The 15532-nt window shown below is 36.6% G+C and overlaps 1 protein-coding gene and 1 non-coding gene across 4 annotated transcripts in view; both read right to left on the reverse strand.

The window, feature by feature from the left end:
- The window catches only part of crb (cell polarity complex component crumbs), a 29319-nt gene extending 14592 nt beyond the window's left edge, over positions 1-14727 (reverse strand). For 2 of the 3 annotated variants that reach the window (XM_069112520.1, XM_069112519.1), the window contains exon 1: positions 14257-14727. In XM_069112520.1, the coding sequence (XP_068968621.1) occupies positions 14257-14281 (25 nt within the window). In that variant the 5' untranslated portion in view covers positions 14282-14727. The remainder of the gene's footprint in view (positions 1-14256) is intronic. The other variant, XM_069112521.1, reaches the window with a different exon arrangement.
- Positions 14728-15179: 452 nt separating this feature from the next.
- On the reverse strand, positions 15180-15251 carry TRNAH-GUG (transfer RNA histidin (anticodon GUG)). The gene has a single exon. It is a non-coding gene; the product is annotated as a tRNA-His (tRNA).
- Positions 15252-15532: the final 281 nt, after the last annotated feature.

Genomic DNA, 15532 nt, shown 5'->3' on the forward strand with positions numbered 1-15532 from the left:
TAATTACCAATTATACTAATCGGTACTTTTGTCCGATAAAAATGAATTCGATAAAAGTTGCCTACGACTATAGCATTAGAAATGTTACTTTACTCAATTTCTAAAAAAAAAAAAAAAAAAAAAAAAAAAATAGAAAAAAGAAAAGAAAAGGAAGAAAAAGTTGCAAAACGAGATCTAATTACTTGATATCTTGAAGTGGATGTTACTCCGATTATACCGTATAAGTAGAAACGGTTTATGGAAACTACTGATCGTGAGACAACGCAGAAAACAACCGGAAGTAACTTCCTTTTCTTTAGAACGACGAGACGCAACGACAAATATGGTGACGTGCCTCTGGTTTTGCGGGTCTCAGCTCAACGATGAATCGATAGAAAGACGTTCTGTTTCGTGACTATGCAGGCGTTGAAGTCTCTTCTCCGCGCAGATCAACGGAGGAAGATTTCTCAGAAATTCGTCGGGTATTTGTCACACTTCTGAAGTTGAATGATTCAGAATAGAATATCGCTAGAGAGTAGCGATTGAAATAAAAAGAAGGAACTATAATATAAGCAAAAATGTAACCAAGACGTTTATCAAGATTATCATTATCGAACCTTTTCCCATAATCTCAAAATATCGAATCGATTAATTTTTGATACAAATAGAATTAGAAATTAAATGTATCTAGCTATTCGAACGCTATACATAAAAATGACGCGCTATCGTTAATTTTACGTTATAAATCCGATAGCTTTTTTATTACTTCAATTGCATAATATTTGGATCAACCGTAATTGACTAACTATATCTACCGTTTCAAAATACCTATTAGTTGTTCAAGCAACGACAAATCATTAAGATTAAGAAGAAAATGATTTATCTACTTTATATATTAGAAAGGAGTTTACTGTTAGAAAGCATAACGGATCAGACAGGCTACGTAAAATTTCACGATTCGTTTGGCATCTCGATGATTGGAAGAATTCCTTCTTATTAACAGCAAGCATGTTTTGTTACAACGAGTTGCAACAATTTGTGAAATACATTCTGTGCGTCATAAAATATTTTATTTCTTTTGTCAAAGCAATGATGGACAAACGTGAAAACCCATTAAGGATTATACAATGTCCAACTAATTAAACCGACTAATGGATTCCTATTATACGAGCATACCAATAGAATTTCTTAAGACGGTGAATATCTTTGTTGGTATGTATTCACATATGAGTACAATATTATGTGACTCAACGGCTCAGCGAGTCTTGCCACGCCTTCGTTGGTCACGAGTAACTTTCTTTGTTGCTTTGTAGGAAGCTACTTATTCGAGATACTGTATACTAATACTCGTAAAGTAATAGATGCAACGATAGTAAATATGTAGTACAAGAAGAGTGGGTTAAGCAACAGACAAGTGCAAAATAAAATATACACGATGTAACGCGTACCGATAGATTATCTCTTTTTGTTACAGTAAATACGTCGAACACGAGTTTAATTATTTAAAATAAATATTTATGACGAAAGGCTTAAATTCAGTGGAGCAGAGAGATGCAATTATTCGAAGCAATAGTATTTTACAAGCTACCACTACTCTCCTACAATTCTAAATACTTTTTTTCGATTAATTTTAAAATAAGTACGACTTAATAATCCAGAAGTTACTTTAGTATGTTATTAATGTATTTACGCTTTAATCACGAATTGTTTCATAACGTGATATTATGGTTGAATAATGTGATTGATAATTTTATTAAGAAGCAGGTACGAGCTGTGATGAATTTCAACAAACAGAATTTATCGCGGCGTGCACTCGGTACGTATAGTGGTCGCGTGAGTTGTTTTACTAACAAACCCGTATCTTAGCCGCTCTTTTTGTTCGACGATCTTCTTGTACTTCGTAATTTGCCAATCATGCATGAACAGTGTAATATTTAATATTAGTTTAATCTCTGTAAAGTCACGCACGATATGAATAATAGCAATTTGTTGTTGTAGAAAATAGTAAATATTTGTTTGAATCGTTGAATCGTAATCGAAATATCAATAATTTCTATACGCAAGTAACGAGTAGTAGAAAAAATATATTGTACGAACGATTCGTACTCATCAATCGTAAAACGAATGCTGATAGAGGAGAACATTATGTGTCGTTAACGTCAAAAAACAGGTTATGGTTTCGATGACTCACTGTCTCGGCTTTGTAATATGTAGATGCAAAGAACTCTTCGTCCCGATCTCCAACGGTTATACTTTCAACGTAATCGTTGAATTCCTATACGTGGTTGGGTCGAAAGACATCATTTACGGTTTATTTTTACCTTACGACAAGACGAGAATCAACCGCTTTCCTTTAAGAATAGAGGTGTAGCCGAATGAGGATTTATTCGAAACTGTTTAACCTCGTGGCTCACTTACGACTTGTAGAGCACAGAAATCCAATTAGGGAAGAAAGAGTCTTTTATTTCAAGGATGAGATGCAAACGTATGTAGAACAGACTATTCGCCTAATAGGAAATTCATAGACAAACGTAATTAACATCTAAATAGCCCGTTTTTACGTTTGCAACTTGTAGCATTTTCGTATGAAATCGCTACGTGAATTTCTGCTATCGATATTTTAACGTAAAAAAGTCAACGTGAGTGGGAAAAAGGTTAAAAATGTACGAAGGATTATTTTCTGATTCAAAGTCTGTTGATGTAAATTGATGGTGTAACCGTATATTATCGAAATAATTTAGCGATAAATTGTCGATTGTAACGATAATAGGTATTTTCGTTTTAATTGAATTGATTTCAGTTCGCTTTGAAACGATCTTCGTTTTTGAACGCACACACATTTTAACGCAAACGGATGTCATATGCACGTAACACTCCATCATGTTCGTAACAAAACAAAAATCTATTTCTTAACAATCCGAGTTGATGAAAACCAATTTTTCCTGACACAAAAATGTTGAACGACAAACATACAAGGGATTATAATTGAGTGCAACCGTGGCTTAAATATCGCGTCAAGTTTTTCACGTAGCTATGAAATTTATATAAAAACCGCGTACAGGTCAATCTTCTTTATTTTTTATTTACAGTTTTCATTATAATACACCAGTTTTTTATATTTTCTGTTATACATAATTGTATTTCCTAAAAAGATGATAAGCGTTTCCATTCATTTTTGTTCCCCCGTATTCGCTCTGTACAGATATCTCGACATAACATAGCCATGTACACTTACGCCCACCGTCCGATATATGCAATTTCAGTTCGCTACAATCTACAATCGTAGTCTCGTATTTGATCGGCTGAACCATAGAGTTTAAGTTCACCAGATTCTGAGAATTATCATTGCTCTTACTTAATGGGATGCTCCGGTATTCGCAGAGTACTCATTTTCTACAAAATCCAATCGTAAATGTCGAAGTTCAAATTTTACATAGCGGTACGGTTATCTCATTGTTTGTACAGACCGGCTGAAAAATTTTCACGGAAACACAGAAAGCGGGAAGTAGAGGATGGAATTCTTTTCTGAAGAATTTCATTTCTCTTTTTCGACCCTATAGAGAAACGGACCTTGAAAATTTCTCTGCTTTGTAATCGTAGGACGATTTCGAAAACACCCTGTATAGGGATGACGTTGAAAAGTATAGGGCAGGTAGTAGGACAGGTAGTAGGACAGGTAGTTACAGTGAAAATCAGTGTACGTTTCGCTAAATGAACGTAGACGGTTCCCACGGATCGTAGATCCTCGCCTTCGGGCTCTTTCATAGGAAAATTACCGATACGTCGAACAAGAATGTATTATACAATTTTCTGCGAGAAATTTCCATTCTCGTCTTCGCTTTCTCGTACCATTTCCTTTTTCATATCTTTATCAATCGATTTAGCAATCATCCCGTAACTCCACTAATTTGAGAAACGAATTGAATTTAAAGACTAATTACCTCGAAACTTTAACTTAATCACGTTTCATTATCTCTAAACCAACACGAAGATTCTAAGTATTTGTGTTAGAGCAAAGATAGCAACGATAACGAAGAAATTATCAAGAGCTCGGAACCGCTAGGACTTTCGACTTTATTTCAAAGGCTCTACCTGAGCACTTTCAATGCGCAAGCTGCGCCGTAGAATTTTACGTAACGTCATGCCTCGCTCATACTTGGAAATGACTGGCGGTGGCCTTGCGCGACAGGCTCCGCCATTGATCAGACTCGCCAAATTTCAAGGAAAGGAACACGTCGTGCTGAACGTTAATTTCATCTTCCGGGTTACGCCTGTTTTGTTGGTGGAAAATGCATTCCTATCGGATTACGTTGGCATACCGTGCTGCTGTGATCGGTTCTATAGATCGGTGAATGGGTTTCATTCATTTGAACAGTGGTTCTCACGGGATCCGCTGTGTTTCCGAGGTATGTAGAGACCAGATGTCAGGATAAAGCGAAACCACCGCCAAGAGGGAGGAGAATTGTCGACACGGTGAGAGACAGACTCAAAGAATAGGAGAGACCTTTGAGCAAGCGAGAGGGAGAGACGGTGGATTTCGAGATGACAGAAAAGGGAGTATGGAGGATTAATAGAGAAGGAAGGAGAATAGAGGGCGAGAAAGGAAGAAAAGGCGAGGAGTACCGCAAGTAGATTCCGCGTGTATAATGACAGGCAACTGCATTTTCAATCGCGTTCTCCTGCATAAAAATGCTCGAGACCGACGTGCGCTGAACTTTATCGTGTGTACACAATTTTCCATGAGTGGACGCGCCTTTGATTGACATGCATCGATTGCATAATACAACGCGTGGTCGCGCATTGACGTTTAAGAAAGGATTGGATGAAAAATAGAGGAAAAAATATACGCTTGAAAAATTCGATAACGTCATATTTGTTTTTGGGAAATATGCTTGGTTTATTCGATATTTCTATCGAGTTATTAATTATTTATTGTTTATTAATACAGCCATATATTTATACATGTTCGATAACAATAACCATGCATTATTGGATATTGTGAATTATAAATCTGGTTGATGGAAATGCAACGGTACATGGAATACATTAATCTCCTTTGTACAAGTTTCATTAATAGGTCTTTCGTTCTCTCTTTTCAATAAAATCTGTGGCAAATTATGATTTTCTACTGTTAATAGAGAGAAGTAAATGTGTTAAACACGCATTTTATGTGTAGAAAGCGAAACTAGATAAAGACGTAGGTGACACTAATTTTGTCTTTTAATTTCACCTTTTAACGTAGGAATCTGTCAACGGCAACTCCGTAAATTGTAAAGAATCTTTTTCGAAATCTATTTTTGTTTATTACTCAATTTTATTTAATTAATTCTCTTTGATCGATTTTATTCGCATTTATTATTGTTAAAATAGAAATAACGTGTAATTATGAAATACGCGACGCTCAAGTTGCGAAGCAAAGGCAACTTTCTCAACAATTTGTGAGAAAACTGCGCCTTTGGGAATTCGTAATCAGCTTATGGAATATCTTTGCCGATCTAAAATGTACACCTTTCTATTAATATTTTCCTCGTTTCATACATTTTTTAAACTATACTTTGCCATGTTTAATACCCTTTTAAAGAGTTAAATAACGTGTATAATTAACGCTGAATGCAGTCTTATAAACACGATCGTTACAAAATTTAATGAATTTACTTTGGAAACTGCCAGGTGCACGCTCGCCAAGGAACGCTTTGAAAACACATTCACACATCCAAATACATACGTGCGATGAATACAGCACGGTCTATGTTACATTAGATAATAACAATTTCTTTAATTACAGAATGAAACCATCGCCGCTAGTATAAGCAATAACTTGAGATAATACTTCTAGAAATGCGTTCGCGATTCAGACGAACTTATTATTCTCGTCGAAATATATTTCAACAGAAGCTCTCATCAACTAACTTTACTTTCAGATCGTCCATAGCTATTGTCATTATCGGCCGTTAAAAAAAAATTAACGTGATTATATCTGACAAAGACTTTTCTATCGCAGGGAGAAGTCTCGAACCTGGACCTTTTGATGTTCGCTCGACGACTGATTGAAACCGATCATCAACGGTTCGATATCGGAGAACGTTTAGATTATCGGCGCTCGGTCGGCCACGAACGCCGATCACTGAAACGAGTCCTCGAGGAAGGTTTTCACGTTTTATCGCCCACACTATCTTCTCAACGATTGCCAGATTGTGGGAAGAAATCCCTCGAGGATCAAAACTATAGATCGATTTGCGCAAAATAGAAACAAGATGAAACTTATGAGAAAAATGTCTGTCGTCGAGAAGCAGATTGGAATAACGACCTTGGTATACTGCAGCGTACATGGTTACAATGCTGAGCGAAAGGCGCGTTACTAGAGCTTCCGGTTCTCTGTGATGTCTCGAGAGCACGTTTCGAGCAACGCTGCGTATATTCGCTGCACGACATCTCCCTTTCGTAACGGTATAAACTTTTACCACAGCTTCTCAGGATCATCGGTGTGGATCAGTGACCGACCCGACGCCACGACAACGACCCATGAAATCGCTGCCTGGTCGAAGGCTCGACGAGAACACTGTCGCGTATACTCCGGGGTTGTAACCATGAAGGTTACACACTTTGGATCTTGCGTCCTCGCTCGATTCCTCGTTTCTCTTCTTTTTCTGCATTTCAATATGCCATACAGCCCGGATTTCATTGAAACTTTTACGTCCCGAATTCATTCGGAAGACAACTAAGCGAAGCCACGTTATTCTGTTTTAAGTTAGTAGCTTTTAGAACCTTTTTACTCGCAGTACGATTTCAAGGATGAAGTTTTAGTCGAGTTGACGAACAATTACGTCCATTATGATGGTTTTCGGAACTTGAGAGAAGCGACGATAACTATATAACGTAAGTTTAAATGGACGTGTGAATATTATCTTTAAGGTAGAATGCCTAGGTGATTGTCATTATTAAAGCGTTGCTAATTCGCGATATAATTATCGTAAAGCAATTTTTATGTTCAATTACGTTTCGTGCTAAGAATCTTCAACTTTACTTTCACCTACTTATTAATACATAAATGTTCGGAACATGATTTTACACCGTGTATACGTTACATAAACCGTTGTTTTCTAGTTATTCACCTTTACAGATTAGCCGATAGAATAAAGAAAACGGTAAGTCCTTATTTTCACAGTTATGCTTTTTAAACGTTGAATCAATCTCCATATATAATATACCTGTATCTCTTAACAAGCGTGGAGGAAACGCTCGATATACGAAGACCTACACGTGTTAAAAACTTGGAACTAAAACTAAAGAAAAGGAAAAAACGAATGGAATATATGTATAAACGTTCTAATTAATAATTCGCTGTACAATAACATAAGTAACAGTGTACAACTTTCTACGTGAAAAAATATTTGAATTTACATTTGAGATATATCAGAGGTAAATTTAACAAAACAGATGGAAGAGAATGATCATCTGTCTGAAATTTCAGCGCTGATATTTTAATCATACGCCGAAGGCATAACTCTCGTAACGTGCCAATTATTCTAGCGAAGAAAAAGAATAAAACCAAGGTATAATAATGCCAAGATTTGGACTGGTTGGCTAAATCGCGAGCGTATTGAAATAATACCTTCCATATACATATACGCGCCACGTACCACGTACCATTGTCTCCTGCCTCACCTTTAAAAACGACACGCTCTGAAAAAAAAAGCTATTCCGAGTGTGTGACACTCGAACGAAGAATGACACGGGAACTAAGGGAAAAAAGGGTGTCGTTTCTTACATATGAGAGACTTGCATTTTAAACGGCGACCGCTTTGCATTATGTATAGGCGAAATTTTACAACGATAAAAACCCCACATGCAATCGTTGATCATTGTATTTTATTCCTCTCGGTTGACCGACATTATGTTAGTTAATTTAAAAGTGGGCAGTAAGTGAGTGAATTTAGATTACGGTAAAATTATAAGTTTGTAACTTGATAGTACGTTTCTCGATTTAATAACTATCTTAATATATGGCGGCAACTATCAAGTATCAGTTTGATATAAATAAACACGTAAGTACGATTAGTACAACTACAGAAAGCATAAAGTATAATTAGTAACAAGTAATCGTAAGCTTAATCGCGAGTGTAAACGAAGAAATATGATGAACGACAGATTGGAAGCTAATACATACATATATATACATGCATGTATATATATTATACGGAACGTATAAATGAAATACCCAAGTGTGTGCTTTATTTGAAAAGTGTGACACGCGATGAATGGAATTCGCGAAAATCGTTTTATGAATTTATCTGAATGTGAAGTTTCGTTGAATAGAATTCACAAAGGAAATCTGTGAAAGTATCGGTTTTCCAAGTGAAACATATCAACACACATACGTGCATATGCGTTCCGCGAATAACAAAGCTACTTCGGTCGATGTAGAAAGTTCGCGTAGGGCTTCAGTTTGAATGGGCACCGTTTTCTGTAGGGTATTAAATGGGATACGACTGTCTCGTAGTATCGATAGAAAGCTAATATGCTATTGCAAATTATATGAATTTTAGTTATCGAACAACCGATGCGATTATACAATCGATTATACAATTTGCACACGTATCGCGTCTTTTTTTTCAATTCTAGCTGTAAATCCTTCGTCTGATAAAATCTGGCACAGGGTTGTGCAGAAGAAAAAGTGGCACAAGGATACGCAGAACTCGATATTTTTTGCTTTTTTTTTTGTATTCGTGCGTCTCATTTCGCGTTTGACGAAAGGAAAAAAAAACAGAATAGTTGGAAATCTTGCTTGATTTTCCAACCACGTCGACGCTTCGGTCAACGTAAACGGAAACTCAACGGTACGAGACGCTATTGCCCTACTTTAATACGGTTAAATCATAAAACCAGTCTTCCTATTGTTAGAAAAATTAGAGCCGCAATGAGTCACGATACCAAGATGCCTTCTGGGTTTCACGCGGCTTATCTAAATGCATGCAAAACGCATTTACATCTCAATGGTGTATTCGTAGGTAATCCTAAGAGCCTACAGAAATTCTTTTGAATTGATAAGGAGAATCCAACAGCCGCTTCAATAGAATTTCTTCGTTACGAGACATACCTGTTTATACGTTCGTTCAAGAGAAACCAATTTGGTATATGACACGCGTAAAGGTGTAAACTTTGCTTGTGTCGTATCACACGAAAGTAGCTATATTTTCATCTTTGTAAAACGATAAGCGTATCTGAAGCTAAGCTGTAAGGCCTGATACGTATAACAGGCACGTGTTGTTTTGTAGCCTAACAATATATGTTTAGATTTAGAGAACGAGATCGTACCATGGCGTAATATATATTATTCAATCACATGTTAATCCGTTTTTCAACAAAATGAACGTAAATCAACAGCAATCGATCGCGAATATATCTCTGTTTTTTGTTAAGTTACAGAATCGGTGTAATTTAAAGATAGAAATGAAGTTTAATATAATTAATAGACGATTGATTAATTAAGTAATTTGTTTTCACTGCACAGTACGTGATTTGTAAGAAATCTTTTAGGCGATAAATTTCATTCACAAGTTTATCGACGATTGGATGCATTACAAGAGGAAATCGGAGCGAAACAATTGTTATACGGGCATAAGATTGAAATGAGCGTCGCCCTAATACCGCAGGTTTCGATAACATTTTCTGTACATATACATTTCTGTATGTACATTCTGTACATTTTCTGTTTCTACAACGTTGCTCGGTGTGCGATGCGGGTCGATGGAAATTATTTCGTGTGTTGCACATTTACGTCGCGACGCCACGTACATCAGCATAATTGCTATACGTAGACGAGTTATGTGGTCTGCTTGAATCCAACGAATCGCAAGAGGCACAAATATGTAATTACTGTCGCGAGAGAATTATTTAATAATTAAGTGAACGGACAAATACGTAAATTTTAGAAAAACGATCAAATACAATAAGTCAAGCATCTACCCGATGATGAAACTGTTTCATTGATATTAATAAACTTGATTACGATCAACGTCACGATTACGATCAAATCATTTTGTAGAGAAAGAAGTTTTTCTGATCGTAACTTTGGATGAATATTCGTTTAATAGTTTCGAAGGAGGATATGTAGCAACATGGAGCATTTAATCATTTATGTAGAGCTGAATAGAATTATCAGAGAAAAATGAATGGGTTAAAAATTAATTCTATTTTCTTTTTGCGCTACTTTGATAGGCATCGGGTCACTTTATATAGGTATAACATGCAAGTGATTCATATCAAGTTACAGAAGGAGCGATCTCATATAATATTTCAACTCATTCGTTTCGTATTAGCAATGATATTTCCTCTTGAATTGAATATAAAGCACGAGAGCGCCTCGAAGTTGCATTATATTTAATTCTCGAAAAAAACAAGATATTCCCAATTTTCTAATCAACCTAAATTCAGTGTACAAATAATATTTCTTACTTTTATCTATAATAGTGGCAACTGCATAGTACGAGAGACGTTTCTACGAAAATTTAAACCCTGGTTTCTCTCTTGAGACATAGAAAAACAAGATTACGAATAATCCCATCGAAAGTCCAGGGACAAGAAAGTAGAGAAGACAATAATACTAAATGTAGCACATGGCCTCTGAGAACCTCTCTAGTGTCCTGTCCCCGTGAATTCTTTGAAGAAAAACCTTTTCCGAAACTGAAGAACCATTCAAGATTTGTCTAGTGCTTCATTCTGATGATAACCAGACGACTGGGGCTATCGACAAGCTTCGTGCATCTAAGTAAGCGCGTTTCTAAGTAAGATTTACAAGATTTTCAAATACATGTCCAAATTTCGAGATCTTCAAGTTCTTACGTATTTAATGCAATACAAATATTATCGAAGAAATAAAATCATACGTTGTTACTTTAACGTATAATATTATTGTTTAAGGATCAACGATGACATATTTTTTTGTTACAAATGTTCGTTTCAGTAACGTTAATAGAACGTAAAATAAGGTATAATAAAAGTTGTTTGGAGCATAATAACGAGGAAACGGTTTACCTCGTACAAAGCGTATAAGGAAGCCAGAGAATCCAGGAAGTAATGACTAATACAGTTACAGTAAAGTTAATCAAACCTACCGTTAAAGGAATGTAACTTGGGTATTCTACGACATTCTACGCGTTACTGTAATAACAAGGGCATCGGTATTGCTACTGATATATAAAAAGATCAACGATATTCATCGACTGATATGCAGTAAGTATTGCGTGAAAAATTCCTTAGAGGTATCAAAGGAAGAACAGAAAAAAAGGAAGAAGAAGATCACAAGGAAACATCCTGGGAAAGATACGAGGATAAAGCCAGGAATAAAGAATAGGAAAACTACCACTGCATGTACACGTAATAGTAACCATTTGAAACGTCATTAAAAAAATAATCTGGAATGTTAAAAATTAAAAAAGATGAAAATCAAAGACAAGCATGGAATCCGTGTCACCAATTACATCGAGTTCGTGCTTTATATTAACGTAACTTATGTCAGTGACAATATCTAATCATCGTGGCAAAGCCACATACGAAATGAACATAGAGGTGAAATAAAATAGCCAGAACTACGTTCTCTCTATTCGTTGCGCTTCGATGACCCCGAAAAAATGCAATCTGCTGGAATGTTGAAGTTGCATTCGACGAATGCATGTAACACCAAAGAAGGAGCCCAATGCACATGGAATCAGCTAATTCGAATTATATCGAACGGTATCCCGCTTCGAAAATCTTCCACACGTTAATACAGAAATAATAAGTTCGATGATCGTCGTTCGTTAATGTCGAAGCATTGTTGAAACCGACGCTAATGAATCCGTGAAAACGAACCATAAATTATCGCTTCAGCTGATAAAACATTTTCGTATCATCTTTATCTTTATACTCGATAAAAAGAATTGGATTGTTGAGAATTTCCCGATTAAAATGCACGTATCTCCGTTTATTTATTTCTACGTTTATTTCAATTTCTATTGCGAGTTAAATAAAAGTAATTTCGTTAATACTCGGCTAATGGGAAATCTTTAAATGCTTCAACTGGAATTTAAACGTATTAACTGTTTCTAATTATAGTTACTAGTCATTATCATTCAAATATATTATCTCGCGTCGATAAATAAAATTTTTTCTTATAAAGACAATGGTATCGTTCTAACCAAATTCACTCTTTCTTTATCGATCCTTTAATGTCCGTAAGTACCATACAATACATACGCAAGAATGTTTATCAGTTTCTTGCCCGTACTACCTCAAAGAATTAGAAGAGATGAGAGACTCGATAACAACGATTTGTTCCATGCATTAGTCACAACAGAGAAGCGGATACTATACGTTTTTTTTTTAGAAACGAAATAGCTTGGTTTCCTTTAACGATTCAATGGTAATCGCTTTTTCAAGGAGTACGTTATTTTTCGTCAAATTACTCGAAGCAAATGGGATCGAATGTAGCGTCGCGTCGCCTGCGGAAGAAGCGGTCGCGGTAAAATTTCTCAGACGTTGAATAAAACGATGCACTTGTTACGGAATCTACTCCACTCTTTTTACGCTGACGATAAGAAGAAAGGAAAAATGATTATGGCTAGCATCGTCCGGCAGGTATAACGACGAATGTGGAACCTCTGTTCTGCGCAGTAGGTTTGCATGTATAGAGTATATAAAATGCGTGTGTCGTTTGAGGCACGCACCTGAGCGTGAAGCGAGGGACCAACGTTAATGCACCGACCTGGCTTCCACCTGCGCTAGACGAGTCGAAATGTTTTTCCTTTACTAAGAAATCCGTAGGTACGCCGACCCTTTGGACGCCGTGTAGTTAGGCACGATTCCTCAATGAGAGAAAATACATTCCGGACAAAAATTCTGATCGCGATAAATTTCCTATGTTATAGACATGCGCATAAAATATTCCTAACGATTCGCGTTAATCTCGAGAATCGCTCAAGCTAATTAGCATTAATCGAGAGCAAAAAGCGTAGAAACTGACTCCGTTCTTGCGGCGCTAGACGCTGTTTTCAGTTAGCGAAGACTTTTAAAAGCTTTCACGAATGAAATTACGAACACAAGAGATGATATAAAGGGAAAGTAACCTAGAATACTTGAGACTAATTAATAAGCGTGATAAAATTTCGTATAGGATAAAACTGCGCTACGTTTTTACGCGTAAAGGAATAGCGAAGGGAAGCGGTTGAACAACGCAAGATATCGCGATTGTAAGACGATCGATATCCTACTGGTCTGTTTTACGAATACGACATCATACAGGTATATCGAGGCATGAACTTTTCCCTTGTTAGATGCATCTTTCACGTGCGGATAATTACGCGTGCAACATTCTAATGCTTGGATTAATAGGTTTGATTTGTGAAACAGAAATAGCGTCTTACGTGTCTTTCCGTGATTACTTCGGTTGTTAATAGGCTACCTGGTCATTGCACCAACATTATCGACCAGACACTCGTAATTCCGTATTTCTTTCTTTTACTTATGAAGCACTATAGCCAGCGATCGAGTAAATCGAAATAATATTTCACAGCTAAGAATCACAAGAGGAAACTTGGACGCTATTTGATGCCGGATGCCGGAGACTTCAACACGCCGAGCAAGATCCAGCGATCGTTATTTTACATATAATGCATTTAATTGTATTCAATAGCAAATATATATATATATATATATATATATATATATATATATTTATATATATAGGTATATATACCTATACAACTGTATACAAGTTGCGAAAGAAAACCTGAAGAATAAAAAGGAAGAATATTTGAAAGATACCTAGACAAAGGTCCGATAAGATCGAGGAAAGGAAGGCTCAAAGGTACGTAGAATTCATAAGAAGCGAGAAGACGTTTATTTTAGTCTACCCTGGTGTAGATAAAGCAGTAACAGTACTTCAGATAGACTGTAGACGATCAGGTGTGCGGAACGGTTTGGCAGGGCGGTCTCCCCACCTGTCACGAATTCAATGCTACTGAGTTCATCGTTTGCGTTGATCCACGTAGAAATTTGAACGACAACGCAGCATAGGTTACCCGCCACTAGATCAAAAAATCAATACACGATCGAAAACATTTTATTTGTTCGTACGGCGTTCAGCGATTTAATTTAACTCGATAAAATTGAAAGGTTTGACGTTCTGCGTTCTAGATCTTGAGTCGTAAAGCGAGTTGCAGGGGCCGTAGCGACAAGCAGAGAGAAACACGGAGTAAGAAACGACGCGCGAATGGCGAACGTGCCCGGGGCCTTACTCACCTGCCACGACGTATCGCGCCCGCATTGTCGTTGACCGGTCTAAAGATCTGCAATCGAACTCGAGGACACCCGCACTTACGGCGTCTCTTGTTGCACATTCACTCGCGAGACATCCTCGGTCACCGCACTCGTCCCTTTTATTTTACAGTGATTTAGGAAAGACGCACGCCTTTGCTTTTCACGCACTATAGAGCGGCACTGGTCGCTTCGCTCCTTCACGTAATACATCCACCCGCACCGACTATGACCGTCGAGAAACACACACCGAGCGAGACTGCGGCGGCTCTTCTGGAGAACGTTCGGTTGCTATTGTGAAATCTCCCTCCATCGACTCCGAGCACCATCGCCACGGCACTAGCATGCTACGGCCCTGTGTCGTTACCAACACCGGCTGGATCGCTTCTATGTCTATCTTTCTCTTGATCCTACTGCCAGGTGCGGACCAATCGATCGAACTCCGACAATTTTTCAATGCATTTTAATCCAAATTCAGTATAATTGGATATCGCAGTATGCCACATCAATAATATACAAGTTTTGAATATTACGATTGATATACATGAAAATATCTTACGAATTATTATGAATTTATCAATGCATATTTTCATATTTGTTTTTAAACGATTATAGTTGTATGAAGCATTACTCGGGTACGAGATACTAATATAAGAATTGGATATTTCGATGAAATAGAAAATCCTGTTGTAAAAATGTGAATATTAGCATAATTACTTATCTTAAAACAATTCAGATATCACTTCATACGAAATAAGAGTTTTTACCTTGTTTGAAAAGTTTCAACGTTTAAAAATATGTTTATTGATATGTATAATAGAAGTAAGAAAATGATATGAGATCCTAGTTATTTGTTTTGAAATGAAAATAAAAAAAACACCTCTTACCGTGACAATGCCGTTAGACATTGCCGTGACCAGGATTCGAACCTGGGTTACTACGGCCACAACGTAGGGTCCTAACCACTAGACGATCACGGCTAACAGAGGACTTGAGAAACGTCTCTTTTTGTATAGTTTTAGACATTATACAACAGTACAACCTCAAAGTCTTTTATATGTTTCGTATTACAAATTATTTAATATGATTATCGGATTACTCTAGGATACTTAATAATAATATTAAGTAAAATAAACGAATGGTAATAGTGACTATGACTTTTGAAGATTATATTGCCCTCTATGTATACGCTTACAATCATCATATCTTACCGACTGATTTTTAAATTTTTATTATCTTTACTATATCTTATATAATTTAA

This window comes from Bombus flavifrons, chromosome 5 (genome assembly GCF_040668555.2).
Source record: "Bombus flavifrons isolate JBK064 chromosome 5, iyBomFlav1_principal, whole genome shotgun sequence".
NCBI classification, from domain to species: Eukaryota; Metazoa; Arthropoda; class Insecta; order Hymenoptera; family Apidae; genus Bombus; species Bombus flavifrons.